At 37.0% G+C, this 13,821-nt stretch overlaps 1 protein-coding gene across 13 annotated transcripts in view; it reads right to left on the reverse strand.

The window, feature by feature from the left end:
- The window catches only part of TENM1 (teneurin transmembrane protein 1), a 1,181,603-nt gene that overhangs the window by 195,516 nt on the left and 972,266 nt on the right, over positions 1 to 13,821 (reverse strand). For all 13 annotated transcript variants that reach the window (XM_074324280.1, XM_074324286.1, XM_074324287.1 and 10 more), the window contains one exon: positions 12,197 to 12,316. In XM_074324280.1, the coding sequence (XP_074180381.1) occupies positions 12,197 to 12,316 (120 nt within the window). The remainder of the gene's footprint in view (positions 1 to 12,196; positions 12,317 to 13,821) is intronic.

Consider the following 13,821-nt stretch of genomic DNA (forward strand, 5'->3'; position numbering starts at 1 on the left):
TTGATTTAACTCTGTGTCCTTGGGCAAGTTTATTTGCTTTACCCAAACCTTAGCTCTTGACTCTTTAAAAGTTAAAACAAACACAAACAAGCAACAACAACAAAACAACAACAAAATAAACTATCCAAACTAATATATGTACCTGGGAATTATTCTCCACTTCTAGAAAGATTAAACAGACAGGGCAGGCTTCCTATTTTTTAGAAAGAATGTAGTTTTGGCTTCATACACACCTGGGATTGAATCCCAGCTCTGCTTCCATGTTAACTTTGTGCCTTTGAGCTTGTTATTCTACCTCCACAAGTGTCAGTTTCCTCATTAGTAAAACGGGCTAATAGGATCTGTCTCTCAGCTACCACCATAAATGAGTAAATGAGATAAAGACTTAAGGGTCAAGCATATAGTAGTAGGGACTTAAAAAATGTTAACTTTCTTCTCAAATCAGATGTAGTGCCCCATTAAATTTACAAATATTTTTCTCTTGTAGTTCAAATGAACCCTAGGCGTTTGACTATCTCCATAAGCAGACACTGATTTTTAAGTTGTCCTGGGAATTTCCCCCAGGCTTTCGGTAATGGTTAGTTTTCTGTGTCAATTTGACGGGCGATAGTATCCAGTTATTTAATCAAACACTAATCTATGTGGTGTAGTGGATATATTTGTAGATATGGTTAATTATCCACAATTAGTTAACTTTAAGTAAAGGAGATTACCCTTGATAATGTGGGAGGGTCTCATTCAATTAGTTGAAAGACCTTAAGAGCAAAACTGAAGTTTCTCTAAGGAGGAAAGAATTCTGTCTCAAGACTGCAGAGGGAGTCTTGAAAAAGACTAAACTTTTTCCATAAGATTACTGTCTGCTAGCCTCCCCTAGTTTTAGGATTTGCCAATTGCCACAATCACATATGCCAATTCATTGAGATCTCTCTCTCTCTCCCCCCCCCACACACACACAAACACACAGGTTCTATTTCTCTGGAGAAGTCTGACTGATTTCTCCCCTTCCCTACTATACAATTATATACAGTAAACACTATCTGGCAGACTCATTAATTGCCATGGAGATGGAAAGTGGCTGTGTCCAAAAACCCATTTGAACTATTCCAATGCCACATAGAATGCTCTCTAAATGATTAATTCTTTGGAATTTCCCCCACCACAAGTGATCTTCATTGGTATAGGTCATTAAGAATAGGTTATAAAGTCATATTGGGAGAGCTATTTGGCTTATTACTAGCTGAAGTATTTATAAACAGTTCTCTTTCAACACTTTACTGAACACCTGTTATCTATGTAAGTTGAAGGTGGTAAATCATAGAAGACAAGAGCCAGATTACTTGGGTTCAACTTTTGGGCTCTACCCTTATTAGCTGTGTTAATTTGGGTAAATTTTCTTATCTTCCAAATGGAGAGGATGATAATAATGATTCTTATCTCATAAAGTTGTTGTAAGGATGAAACAAAATGACATTTACATAAGTGGCGTATAGCAGATACTCATACTTACTTGTTTTTCCTTTAGAATTGATGCTTTTTTTTCTTTTCTGATACTTTGGCTCCTCACAATCTGCACATCTATTCTCTTTTTACTTTTAGAGGGCCCTATATTGCACTCCCATCCTTCTTTCTACTTTTAATACATCACCTTCGTCCCATAGCTTAGACATTTCCTGGTTCTCCAGGGAAAGTTGTCAATTAATTTGTGCAAATGGATGATAATGGGGGTAATTATTTCTAAATCCCACATATCATATTTCATTTAATAAGGAGTCAGTAATTTAACTCAAAGCAGTGATACATTTGGTGTATCACTAGGCACAGTGGCAGACCCATGGGATTGAGAACTGGAGACAGAGGGTCCTTACAGCATCTTGCATATCACACTCTGTCTACTAGATATCTAAATGCTAATCTCAATCGTTCAATAATTATTTTGCCCTCAGGTATATTTTCCTTATATTCTACTTCTGAAATGTGCTTACTCAATCTGAGGTAGCAATAAGCAGAGGCCTATAAATGGAAACTCTCATCACAGTGTAATTTTATATCCAAGAGATGACAATGGGATAGTCTGGTTGGAATTTGGGGTACATATTTTTAATGCTGACGCCCTTTGTAGAGCCTGAGGGGAGAGGTATTGTCAGAGGGGACTCTGGCTAGTATCTATCTGTCATCTACATGAACCTATTTCTCACAGTGAGCTGATAGAGGAGGGTCTTGGCATTTAACTTGAAATGAAAAACACAAATATTGCCCCTCATTAATGTTTTCTATAAACTAGAAACAAATATTTAGATTTTTTAGACATCAAGTTTATTTTGTTCTCTTATGAATATCAAATAATTCACTGAAATCTTTCTACACAAGCTAGAAAAACTGAGGCCCATCAGTTGTCCACGAGAAGTCAAATGTCCCTGAGAGAATATTCTACTTAAAGAAATAATCTATTTCTCATTTTCTTTTTTTAAAAAGTTTACTGGGATAAAAATTGTTAGTAAAATTACATAGATTTCAGGTGTACAATTCTGTATTACATCATCTATAAATCCCATTGTGTGTTCACCACCCAGAGTCAGTTCTCCTTCCATCACCATATATTTGTACCCCTTACCCTCATCTCCCACCCTCCACCTCCCTTACCCTCTGGTAACCACTAAACTATTGTCTGTGTCTATGACTTTTTGTTTCTCATTTGTTTGTCTTGTTCTTTTATTGTTCTTGGTTTATATACCACATATCAGTGAAATTATATGGTTCTCTACTTTTCCTGTCTGACTTATTTCGCTTAGCATTATACTCTCAAGATCCATCCATGTTGTCACAAATGATCCTATTTAATCTTTTCTTACCACCGAATAGTATTCCATTGAGTATATATACCACAACTTCTTTATCCATTCATCTATCGAAGGACATTTTGGTTGTTTCCATGTCTTGGCCACCGTAAACAGAGCTGCAATGTATATTAGAGCACACTTGTCTTTATGGATAAACGTTTTCAGATATTTTGGGTAGATACCCAGGAGAGGGATTGCTGGGTCATATGGCAATTCTATTCGTAATTCTTTGAGGAACCTCCACACTGCCTTCCATAACGGCTGCACCAGTCTGCATTCCCACCCACAGTGTATGAGGGTTCCTTTTTCTCCACAGCCTACCCAACACTTGTTATTATTTGTCTTGTTGATGATAGCCATTCTGACTGGAGTGAGATGATATCTCATGGTGGTTTTGATTTGCATTTCTCAGATGATTGGTGATGTTGAACATTTTTTCATATGTCTATTTGCCATTTGTATGTCCTCTTTGGAGAAATGTCTCTTCAGGTCGTCTGCCCATTTTTCAATTGGGTTTTTTGTTGTTGATTTTTGTTGTTGAGTTGCATGTGTTCCTTGTCCATTTTGGATATTAGCCCCTTAAGGGAGGCAATGCTTGCAAAAATCTCCAATTCAGTTGGTTGCCTCTTTATTTTGTTGATGGTTTCTTTTGCTGTACAGAAGATTTTAAGTTTGATATAGTCCATTCATATATTTTAGCTTTCAGGTCCCTTGCCTTTGGAGTCGAATTCATAAAATGCTCCTTGTACCCAAGGTTCATAAGTTTAGTACGTATGTTTTCTGCCATGCAGTTTATTGTTTCAGGTCTTATGCTTAAATCTTTGACCATTTTGAATTAATTTTGGTACATGGTCACAGATAGGAGTCCAGTTTCATTCTTTTGCACGTGGCTATCCAGTTCTGCCAGCACCATTTACTGAAGAGGCTGTCCTTTTTCCATTGTATATTTTTAGCTTCTTTGCCAAAAACTATTTGTCCATATTTATGTGGGTTTGTTTCTCTGTTCTCAATTCTATACTGTTGGTCTGTGTCTGTTTTTCTGCTAATACTGTGCTGTTTGATTATTGTAGACCTGTAGTACAAGCTAAAGTCATGGAGTGTGATACCTCCAGTATTATTCTTTTTTCTTAAGATTGCTTTGTCTATTCGAGGTCTTTTGTGGTTCCAAACAAATCTGAGGATTATTTGCTCTACTTTTTAAAAAATGCCATTAGAATTTTGATGGCGATTGCATTAAATCTGTATATTGCTTTTTAACTATGTTGATTCTTCCAATCCATGAGCACGGAATGTCTTTCCATTTCTTTGTGTCTCCTTCAATTTCTTTTAAAAAGTCTTGTAGTTTTCAGCATATAGGTCTTTCACATCCTTGGTTAAGTTTATTCCCAGGTATTTTATTCTTTTTGTTTCAATTGCAAAAGGATTGTTTTCTGTATTTCTTTTTCTGAAATTTCATTGCTAGTACATATGAATGCAATGGACTATTGTACATTGATTTTGCAGCCAGCAAATTTACTGTATTCGTTGATTGTTTCTAATAGCTTTTTTGTGGAGTCTTTAGGGTTTTCTATATATAGCATCATGTCATCTGCAAAGAGTGACAATTTAACTCCTTCGTTCCCAATTTGGATGCCTTTTATTTCTTTTTTTAATTTTATTTTATTAAATTTATTGGGGTGACAATTGTTACTAAAATTACATAGATTTCAGGTGTACAATTCTGTATTACATCATCTATATATCCCATTGTGTGTTCATCACCCAGAGTCAGTTCTCCTTCCATCACCATATATTTGATCCCCCTTACCCTCATCTCCCATCCCCCACCCCCCACCCCCCACCCCCCATACCCTCTGGTAATCACTGAACCATTGTCTGTGTCTATGAGTTTCTGTTTCTCATTTGTTTGTCTTGTCCTTTTGTTGTTTTGGTTTATATACCACATATCAGTGAAATCACATGGTTCTCTGCTTATCTGTCTGACTTATTTCGCTCAGCATTACACTCTCAAGATCCATCCATGTTGTCACAAATGTTCCTATATCATCTTTTCTTACTGCCGAATAGTATTCCATTGTGTATATATACCACAACTTCTTTATCCATTCATCTATCGAAGGACATTTTGGTTGTTTCCATGTCTTGGCCACCGTAAACAAAGCTGCAATGAACATTGGAGCACACGTGTCTTTATGTATAAATGTTTTCAGATTTTTTGGGTAGATACCCAGGAGAGGGATTGCTGGGTCATATGGCAATTCTATTCGTAATTTTTTGAGGAACCTCCACACTGCCTTCCATAACGGCTGCACCAGTCTGCATTCCCACCAACAGTGTATGAGGGTTCCTTTTCTCCACAGCCTCTCCAACATTTGTTACTATTTGTCTTGTTGATGATAGCCATTCTGACTGGGGTGAGGTGATATCTCATTGTGGTTTTGATTTGCATTTGTCTGATGATTAGTGATGTTGAGCATTTTTTCAGATGTCTATTTGCCATTTGTATGTCCTCTTTGGAGAAATGTCTCTTCAAGTCCTCTGCCCATTTTTCAATTGGGTTGTTTGTTTTTTGTTGTTGAGTTGCATGAGTTCCTTGTATATTCTGGATACTAGCCCCTTATCGGAGGCACTGTTTGCAAAAATCTTCTCCCATTCAGTTGGTGGCCTCTTTATTTTGTCAATGGTTTCTTTTGCTGTGCAGAAGCTTTTAAGTTTCATATAGTCCCATTCGTTTATTTTAGCTTTTACTTCCATTGCCTTTGGAGTCAAATTCATAAAATGCTCTTTGAACCCAAGGTCCATAAGTTTAGTACCTATGTTTTCTTCTATGCAGTTTATTGTGTCAGGTCTTATGCTTAAGTCTTTGATCCATTTTGAATTAACTTTGGTACATGGTGACAAATAGCAGTCCAGTTTCATTCTTTTGCACGTGGCTATCCAATTCTCCCAGCACCATTTATTGAAGAGGCTGTCTTTGCTCCATTGTATGTTTTAGCTTCTTTGTCAAAAATTATCTGTCCATATTTATGTGGTTTTATTTCTGGGTTCTCAATTCTATTCCATTGGTCTATGTGTCTGTTTTTCTGCCAATACCATGCTGTTTTGATTATTGTAGCCCTGTAGTACAAGCCAAAGTCAGGAAGTGTGATACCTCCATTATTGTTCTTTTTCTTAAGATTGCTTTGGCTATTCTGGGTCTTTTGTGGTTCCAAACAAATCTGATGATTTTTTTGTTCTATTTCTTTAAAATATGCCATTGGGATTTTGATGGGGATTGCATTGAATCTGTATATTGCTTTGGGTAATATGGCCATTTTAACTATGTTGATTCTTCCAATCCATGAGCACGGGATGACTTTCCATTTCTTTGTGTCTTCTTCAATTTCTTTCAAAAAAGTCTTATAGTTTTCAGCATATAGGTCTTTCACATCCTTGGTTAAGTTTATTCCTAGGTATTTTATTCTTTTTGCTGCAATTGCAAAAGGAATTGTTTTTTGTATTTCTTTTTCTGAGATTTCATTGTTAGTATATAGGAAGGCAATGGACTTTTGTGCGTTGATTTTGTAGCCAGCAACTTTACTGTATTCGTTGATTGTTTCTAATAGCTTTTGGGTAGAGTCTTTAGGGTTTTCTATATATAGCATCATGTCATCTGCAAAGAGTGATAATTTAACTTCTTCATTCCCAATTTGGATGCCTTTTTTTTTTTTTTCTCTTGCCTGATTGCTCTGGCAAGGACTTCCAACACTATGTTGAAAAGCAGAGGTGATAAGAGGACAGCCCTGTCATGTTCCTGAACGTAGAGCAAAGGGCTTCACTTTTTCACCATTAATTATGATTAGCTGAGGGTTTGTCATATAAGGCCTTTATTATGTAAGGTATTTTCCTTCTATACCTGTTTTATTAAGTGTTTTAGTCACAAATAGATATTGTATCTTGTCAAATGCTTTTTCTGCATCAATTGATATAATCATATGATTTTTGTCCTTTATTTTGTTTATGTGATGTATCACATTGATGGATTTGCGGATGTTGAACCATCCTTGTGCCCGAGGATGAACCCCACTTGGTCGTGATGAATAATCTTTTAATGCATTGTTGTATTCGATTTGCTAGAATTTTATTTAGGATTTTTGCATCTGTATTCATCAGAGATATTGGTCTGTAGTTTTCTTTTTTGTGCTGTCCTTACCAGGTTTTGGTATCAGGGTAATGTTGGCCTCATAAAATAAGTTAGGGAGTACTGTCTCTTCAATTTTTTGGAAGAGTTTGAGCAGGATTGGTATGAGATCTTCTTTGAAGGTTTGGTAGAATTCACTAGTGAAGCCATCTGGTTTTGGGAAGGTTTTGGATGACTGATTCAATTTCGTTACTGGTGATCGGTCTGTTTAGATTTTCCAGTTCTTCAAGGTTCAGCCTTGGAAGGCTATATGTTTCTAAGAACTTGTCCATTTCTTCTAGGTTGTTGAATTTGGTGGCATATAGTCCTTCATAGTATTCTTGGATGATCCTTTGTATTTCTGTGGTGTCCGTGATAACTATCCCTTTAAATTATCTGATTTTGTTAATCAATGTCTTATTTCGTTTTATCTTAGTAAGTCTAGCCAAGGGTTTGTCAATTTTGTTAATCTTTTCAAAGAACCAGCTCTTTGACATTATATTTTTTTCTATTGTCTTTTTGTTCTCTATTTCATTTAGTTCTGCTCTGATTTTTGTTATTTCCTTTCTTCTGCTGACCTTGGGTTTCACTTGTTCTTCTTTTTCTAGTTCTTTAAGGTGTAACATGAGGTTATTTATTTGGGAGTTTTCTTGTTTCTTGAGATAGGCCTGTAATGAGATAAATTTCCTCTTAAAACTGCTTTGCTGCATCCCAAAATTTTGGTAGGATGTATTTTCATTGTCATTTGTTTCTATGTATCTTTTGATCTCTCCTCTAATTTCTTCTTTGACCCAGTCCTTCTTTAAAAGTATGTTGTTTAATCTCCATGTATTTGTGTTTTTCCTGCTTTCTTTTTGCAGTTGATATCCAATTTCAAAGCCTTGTGATCAGAGAATATGCTTGGTATGATTTCAATCTTCTTAAATTTGTTGAGACTGATTTTATGTCCCAATATATGGTCTATCCTTGAGAATGTTCCATGTACACTAGAAAAGAATGTATAGTCTGATGTTTTAGGATGAAGTGCTCTATAAATGTCAATTATGTCCATTTCATCTAATGTGTCATTTAGGGCTACTATTTCGTTATTTATTTTCTGTTTGGATGATCTATCCATAGCTGTCAATGATGTATTTAAGTCCCCTAGTATAATTGTGTTTTGGTCAATTTCTCCCTTTAGTTCTGTTAGTAGTTGCTTGGTATATTTCGGTGCTCCCTGATTGGGGGCATAAATATTGATGACTGTTATGTCTTCTTGTTGTACAGTCCCCTACACCATTATGAAATGTCCATCTTTGTCTCTTGTTATCTTTTTCACCTTGAAGTCTGTTTCATCTGATATCATTATGGCTACACCTGATTTTCTCTGGGTACCATTTGCTTGGAGTGTCAATTTCCACCCTTTCACTTTGAGTCTATGCTTGTCCTTGTAGCTGAGATGTGTCTCTTGGAGACAGCATATGGTTGGGTTTAGTTTTTTGATCCAATCTGCTACTCTGTGCCTTTTTATTGGTGAGTTCAGTCCATTTACATTTAGGGTGATTATTGATATGTGAGGATTTCCTGTCATTCTATCTTTAGTTTTCTGGTAAGGCTGTGTCTCCATTGTTTCTTTGCCTTTTTGTTGTTGTCTATTATTTCTGTGTGGTGGTATTCTATGATGTTTCCCTGTTTCTTCTTTTATTACAGTATATATTTCAGTTCTGGATTTTTTTTTTGAGTGGTTACCCTTAAGTTTATGTAAAAGAAAGTTTGATATTTAGAGTATTCCATTTTCTTCAGCACGCTTACTTTCTCCATTCCCATATTCCGGTTCAGGCCTTTACTCTCCCTCTTTTTATGTTTTGGTTGCCACAAATTGTCCCTGTTGATGGTGGTCGAATAGCCTCCTTTAGTATTTCTTGTAGTGCAGGTCATGTATTAGAGAATTCCTCAGCTTCTGTATGTCTGGAAAGGTCTTTATTCCTCCTTCATATCTAAAGGATATCTCTGCTGGATATATTGTTCTTGGCTCATAATGTCTCTCTTTCAATATTTTGAATATTTGGTTCTACTCCCTCCAGGCTTATAGAGTTTCTGCTGAAAAATCTGGTGATAATCTAATGGGCTTTCCTTTGTAAGTTACCGTTTTCTTTTCCCTGGCTGCCTTGAGGATTCTTTCATTGTCGGTGATTTTAGACAGCTTCAATACAATGTGCCTTGGAAAAGGCCTGTTGGGATTGAGGTAATTAGGTGTTCTATTTGCTCCTTGGATCGGAGGATCCAGTTCTGTCCACAAGTTTGGGAAGTTCTCATCGACAATTTGTTTGAATATATTCTCTGTTTCCTTCTCTCTTTCTTCTCCTTCTGGTATGCCCATTATTCTTATATTGCTCTTTCTGATGGAGTCAGAAAGTTCTTGTAGAGTTCCTTTATTTCTTTTAAGTCTCAAGTCTCTTTTTTCTTCCATCTATGTCATTTCCAGGTTTCTATCTTTGATGTCACTGATTCTTTCCTCCATCTGGTCACCTCTACTACCTAAGCTGGCTATTTCATTCTTTATTTCTTTTATAGAGTTCTATATCTCCAGAAATTCTATTTTGTTCTTTTTTAAAATTTCAATCTCTTGTGTAAAATGCTCATGTTGTTCTTGATTGTGTTTCTGAGTTCATTAAACTGCCTTTCTGTGTTTTGTTGCATCTCATTGAGTTTTTTCAGAACTCCAATCTTGAATTCTCTGTCATTTAAGTCACATATTTCTATATCTTTAAGTTCCTTTTCTGGAGACTTTTCACTTTCTTTCTGAGCTGTCTTGTTGCCTTGGTTATTCATGGCAATTACTGATTTATTATTTCTCTTCCTGGACATCTATAGGAGTGGCTTCTTCAACAGGTTGATAGGAAGAGTATTTCTTTTGTTTTCCAGTGCTTGTTGGTAGAGTGTTTTATTTGCTCTCCAACTTCAGCCTTTTTTTCTCTCTCACATGGTATTGCTATGTTTCCTCTGCACTGTTCCAGCTTCTCACACAATGGGGGGATTCCCTTGCAGACGGGCTCTCCTCTGTTCATAGTTCGCCTGGGTCACAGGGCGTGTGGGTATGCGGAGAGCTTTGGAAGTTCCAAAGCTCTTCTTTCACCAGATTCAGAGCCCATATATTTCAGCAGTTCTCTTTCCTCCTGCAGGGATCCACCTATATAGTTGGTGCCAGGGACGGGGTGTGTTGTGAGAGGTGGCCCAGAGCAATGGCAGAGAGCACCACCACAGCCGGTCCTGCTTCCACAGCTCCCTCCTCTTTGCTGGAACTAGCTGTGCTGCGAATCTGTGTGTGCGGTCCACAGTTCTCAGAACAGCAAATATTCTGTTCTTTTGATCGGACACTGCTACTGTTCCACTTCTAGCACCGGGCATGTGCGAGTGGGGTGAGCTCTGGGAGGGTAGGGAGAGGGCGGTTGTCTCAGTGCCTAAGGCTTCTGTCGTCTGTGGCAGTGAGGGTTTATACCACCGTTTACAGCCTTCTTCCTCAGTCTTGTCTCTGAGGTCTCTGCTGTGAACTTTGGGTTCAGCTGTGTTATATGCTGTCCCCTCAGCCCTGTGGGCCATTATCAGAGCCCTAGCAGTCTGACTTCTTCCCTCTCTCTCTCAGCTGTAGTAGTTCCGGGACACAGCGAGCTCGGAGCAGCGAGCTAGGTCTGTGTCCTGTGCCCGCGCGGTTCAGTCTCCTTGCTTCTCCCTTCCCTCCTCCCCGCTAGCAGTATTCGGCCACCTTTAGGTGAATTCAGTAGTGGGCCTCTTCTTCTTGCCTGTCAGCTGTGCAGGGAGTCCTTTGTGGGGTTATAGTTGTTCCATTTGTTGTAAATTCCAGGGAAGATTTACAGAGGCTCACCTCACACCGCCGTTTTGATGACGTCTGTCTCTTTTTCACTTTCTGATATATGGCTGAATATGCTGGCAAGGGAGAGGCCAGTTTTGTGTCCCAGTTACTGGTGTGTGAAGTACCAAGATTTCATCGTTCAATGTAATTGGGAGAAAGGTCTGTTTGAATTATTAATGAGCTGATTATGGAATATTTTACAGGTATGTAGTTTTTGTTGCTTATATATACAAGTATAAGGAATATAATTTATATAAAAATAATCCATATGATTTACTTAAATCTCAAAAACAGTTTGTTTTCTTAAGTAGGTTAAAACACTTCTTTATTACTTTATTTAATTATTTTTATAAGCATTTTCTTGACAAGCAGTTGAAAAAAAATAAATTCATAATAGTTCAAGTGGAACAATTAACAATTCCGAAGTGTTTAAGACTAATATGCTTTGATTGTAGGTTCTTGTAATGAGAGTTTCTCACACTGTGATAAAGTTCCAAGCAAACAGATCTATTTATATGAGTATTAAAGCAGCTTTTTATGCATATGACATTTTAAGGGTAGCCACCTGGAGACTAGGGCACCTCAAAGCCTTTATTACAATGTCCTGAGCTTCATAAATAGATGCCTTTAAGCGGGACACATTGGCCTATTGACTCACATATTCTGAACAAATGTCTGTCTAAATGAGAGCAACAAAAATGTTTTTTTGCCAGCAAATCTTTTCCCAGGAGAAGATTTACTTAGTGATCTTGTTTCCCAGGTTACAGAGAACCCTGAAAAGCCCTAAGAGAGCAGCCTGGTGGTTGGTGCTTAAGATTAAATCACTATGGTTATATAGACACCAAAGGGAATTGTTTGGCTGACCATGCTTGTCAATCAGTTACAGCCACTAGTAAGACAGGCAATCTAGGAAGGACACATTTTAAAAACCATGTCTTAATGTGGTTAAATTCTATACTTTTGGAAGAAATCTTTTGTACACCTTCATTTCTAAATATTTTCAGGCTGTCGTGGAAGAACATCCTAAGTGTTCCCCAGCTCCCTTTTTTTTTACCTGCATCATCTCACCAAATTTTGAAGCTGGATTTGTAAATGGAATTAGATGGAAGCTAGAAAACTTTCCACATGGCCTGGGTTTCAAGAAGATTTGAGAGTATTAGCACAGGGTTAGAAGGGAAATTTGATTTGATTTAGGTGGGGGATAGAGGAAATAAATACCACCAATAACTTTTTGATATACAACCAGAAGGAAGATGGCTTACAAACACTGCAACACCTGAGTCTTGGTTTCAGTAACAAATAGAAGTTAGTATTTGGCCCCCACAATGATCAGAAGCAATTTTGACCTACCTTCCATCTTGACGGCTGATGGTAAACCCATAATCACTGTGGTGCAAGAAACTAACATTCACCCCTACTAGAGGGGTTCCATCTATGGCCACCACTTGGCCTCGAATCACACAAGCACGCCTGCAACACAAGATCAAAGGCAAATATAAAGTATGCTGAAATTGGATTCTAGAAGGAAGTTGGAGAAACTTTGGAAAACACAGTCAAGTATGACAAAAAAAACAATAATTTCACGAACTAGTAGTAACTATTAATAACATTTTGTGGAGGGTATGTGTATCTCTTTTACCCGTCTAAGTTGAGATTATGCTCAGTATAGTTCTGTATCCTGATATTTTTAAGTTAACAGTATATTATTAATATTGTCTGATTTAATTAGAAATTTAATACAGCATTTTGTTATTAGATAAAATAACCTTAAAATAGTATTCTTTAATGTGTTTAAGCCATTCCCTATTTTAGGACATTTCATTGTTTCTTAATTTTTTTCTGCACTGAATTTCTTGTTATTTCCTTAGGAGATAGTACTAGTTGTGGAAAGATATTTTTCTGTTATTAAAATTAAAATTAATTACTTAATACATAAATACATTGTAGATATGACTAAAGTCCCTGCTGACCACCTCCCTCCCAGTTCCTGGTCTTCTCCCCAGTAGTAATCATCAATATCATTTTGTTAAGTGCATTTTCTATGCATTTACATATATAGGTGTGAATATTTTTAAGGCTCTTGATACATATTGCCAAATTGCTTTTTCTGGAATAACAACTTTTTTAAAAACCAGACTTAGTTGTGTGAATTTTAAGAGTTAAATTCTGCAAAAGAGACACAGTCCTTACTATAGTACTTGAATTCTCTTGCATAATTGAAATAAAATATTTCAGGAGGTTTGCCCTTTAAACAAATGGGTTTCATCCTTACCAAAGAATGGGATTCCATTAAACTGGTCCTTAAGTAGGGACGCAGTCCACTGAAACATGTATATTTTCAGCTGGATCCTGGCCAGCAAGTTGTAACAAATTTCTGGAGCTTGGCATTTAAGAAGGTCCAGAGCAAATACCAACAAAGAATTTTCACTGCTCTGTTGTTATTGAGGAGGTTGTGGGTGATGGGGATTAGTTTTTCACCAGAGTCCAATCCTAGTCTTGGCAGGCCTGAGCTCTAGAACGTGCATTTTATAGGTGGAGCTTGCAGGATTGAGGAAGATTGGGCAAAGCCAATAATTTTTCCTAGGGCATCAATGTTGGTTTTTTCACCAAGTAGGATTCAGGGTATCCAGAGAAGCTAAATTTTGGATTAAAAGGGGCCATGTTATTTGAGTGAACATGACTTTCCAAAGTAATTATAATAATTCCACCGTGGCATTAGACATTCTTCGAACAGAATCAGCAAGTCAAGGCCATGTATCTAAAAACTCATGGCCACAAAGATCATTCGAGTGAGAAAAAAAAAATCTCTGAAAAAGCGAAACACAGTTACCAGCCAAAGCTTGTTTTATATGCTATAGCTAATAAACTTCACTACTAAATTCTATTGCAATGAGAGGAATTGGATATATTATGCTAATAGGATTTATCCTCCATTACTTAAGACCTTCCCCCCAACACAAATTACAAACCATTAC

This window comes from Rhinolophus sinicus, chromosome X (assembly GCF_036562045.2).
Source record: "Rhinolophus sinicus isolate RSC01 chromosome X, ASM3656204v1, whole genome shotgun sequence".
Lineage (NCBI taxonomy): Eukaryota > Metazoa > Chordata > Mammalia > Chiroptera > Rhinolophidae > Rhinolophus > Rhinolophus sinicus.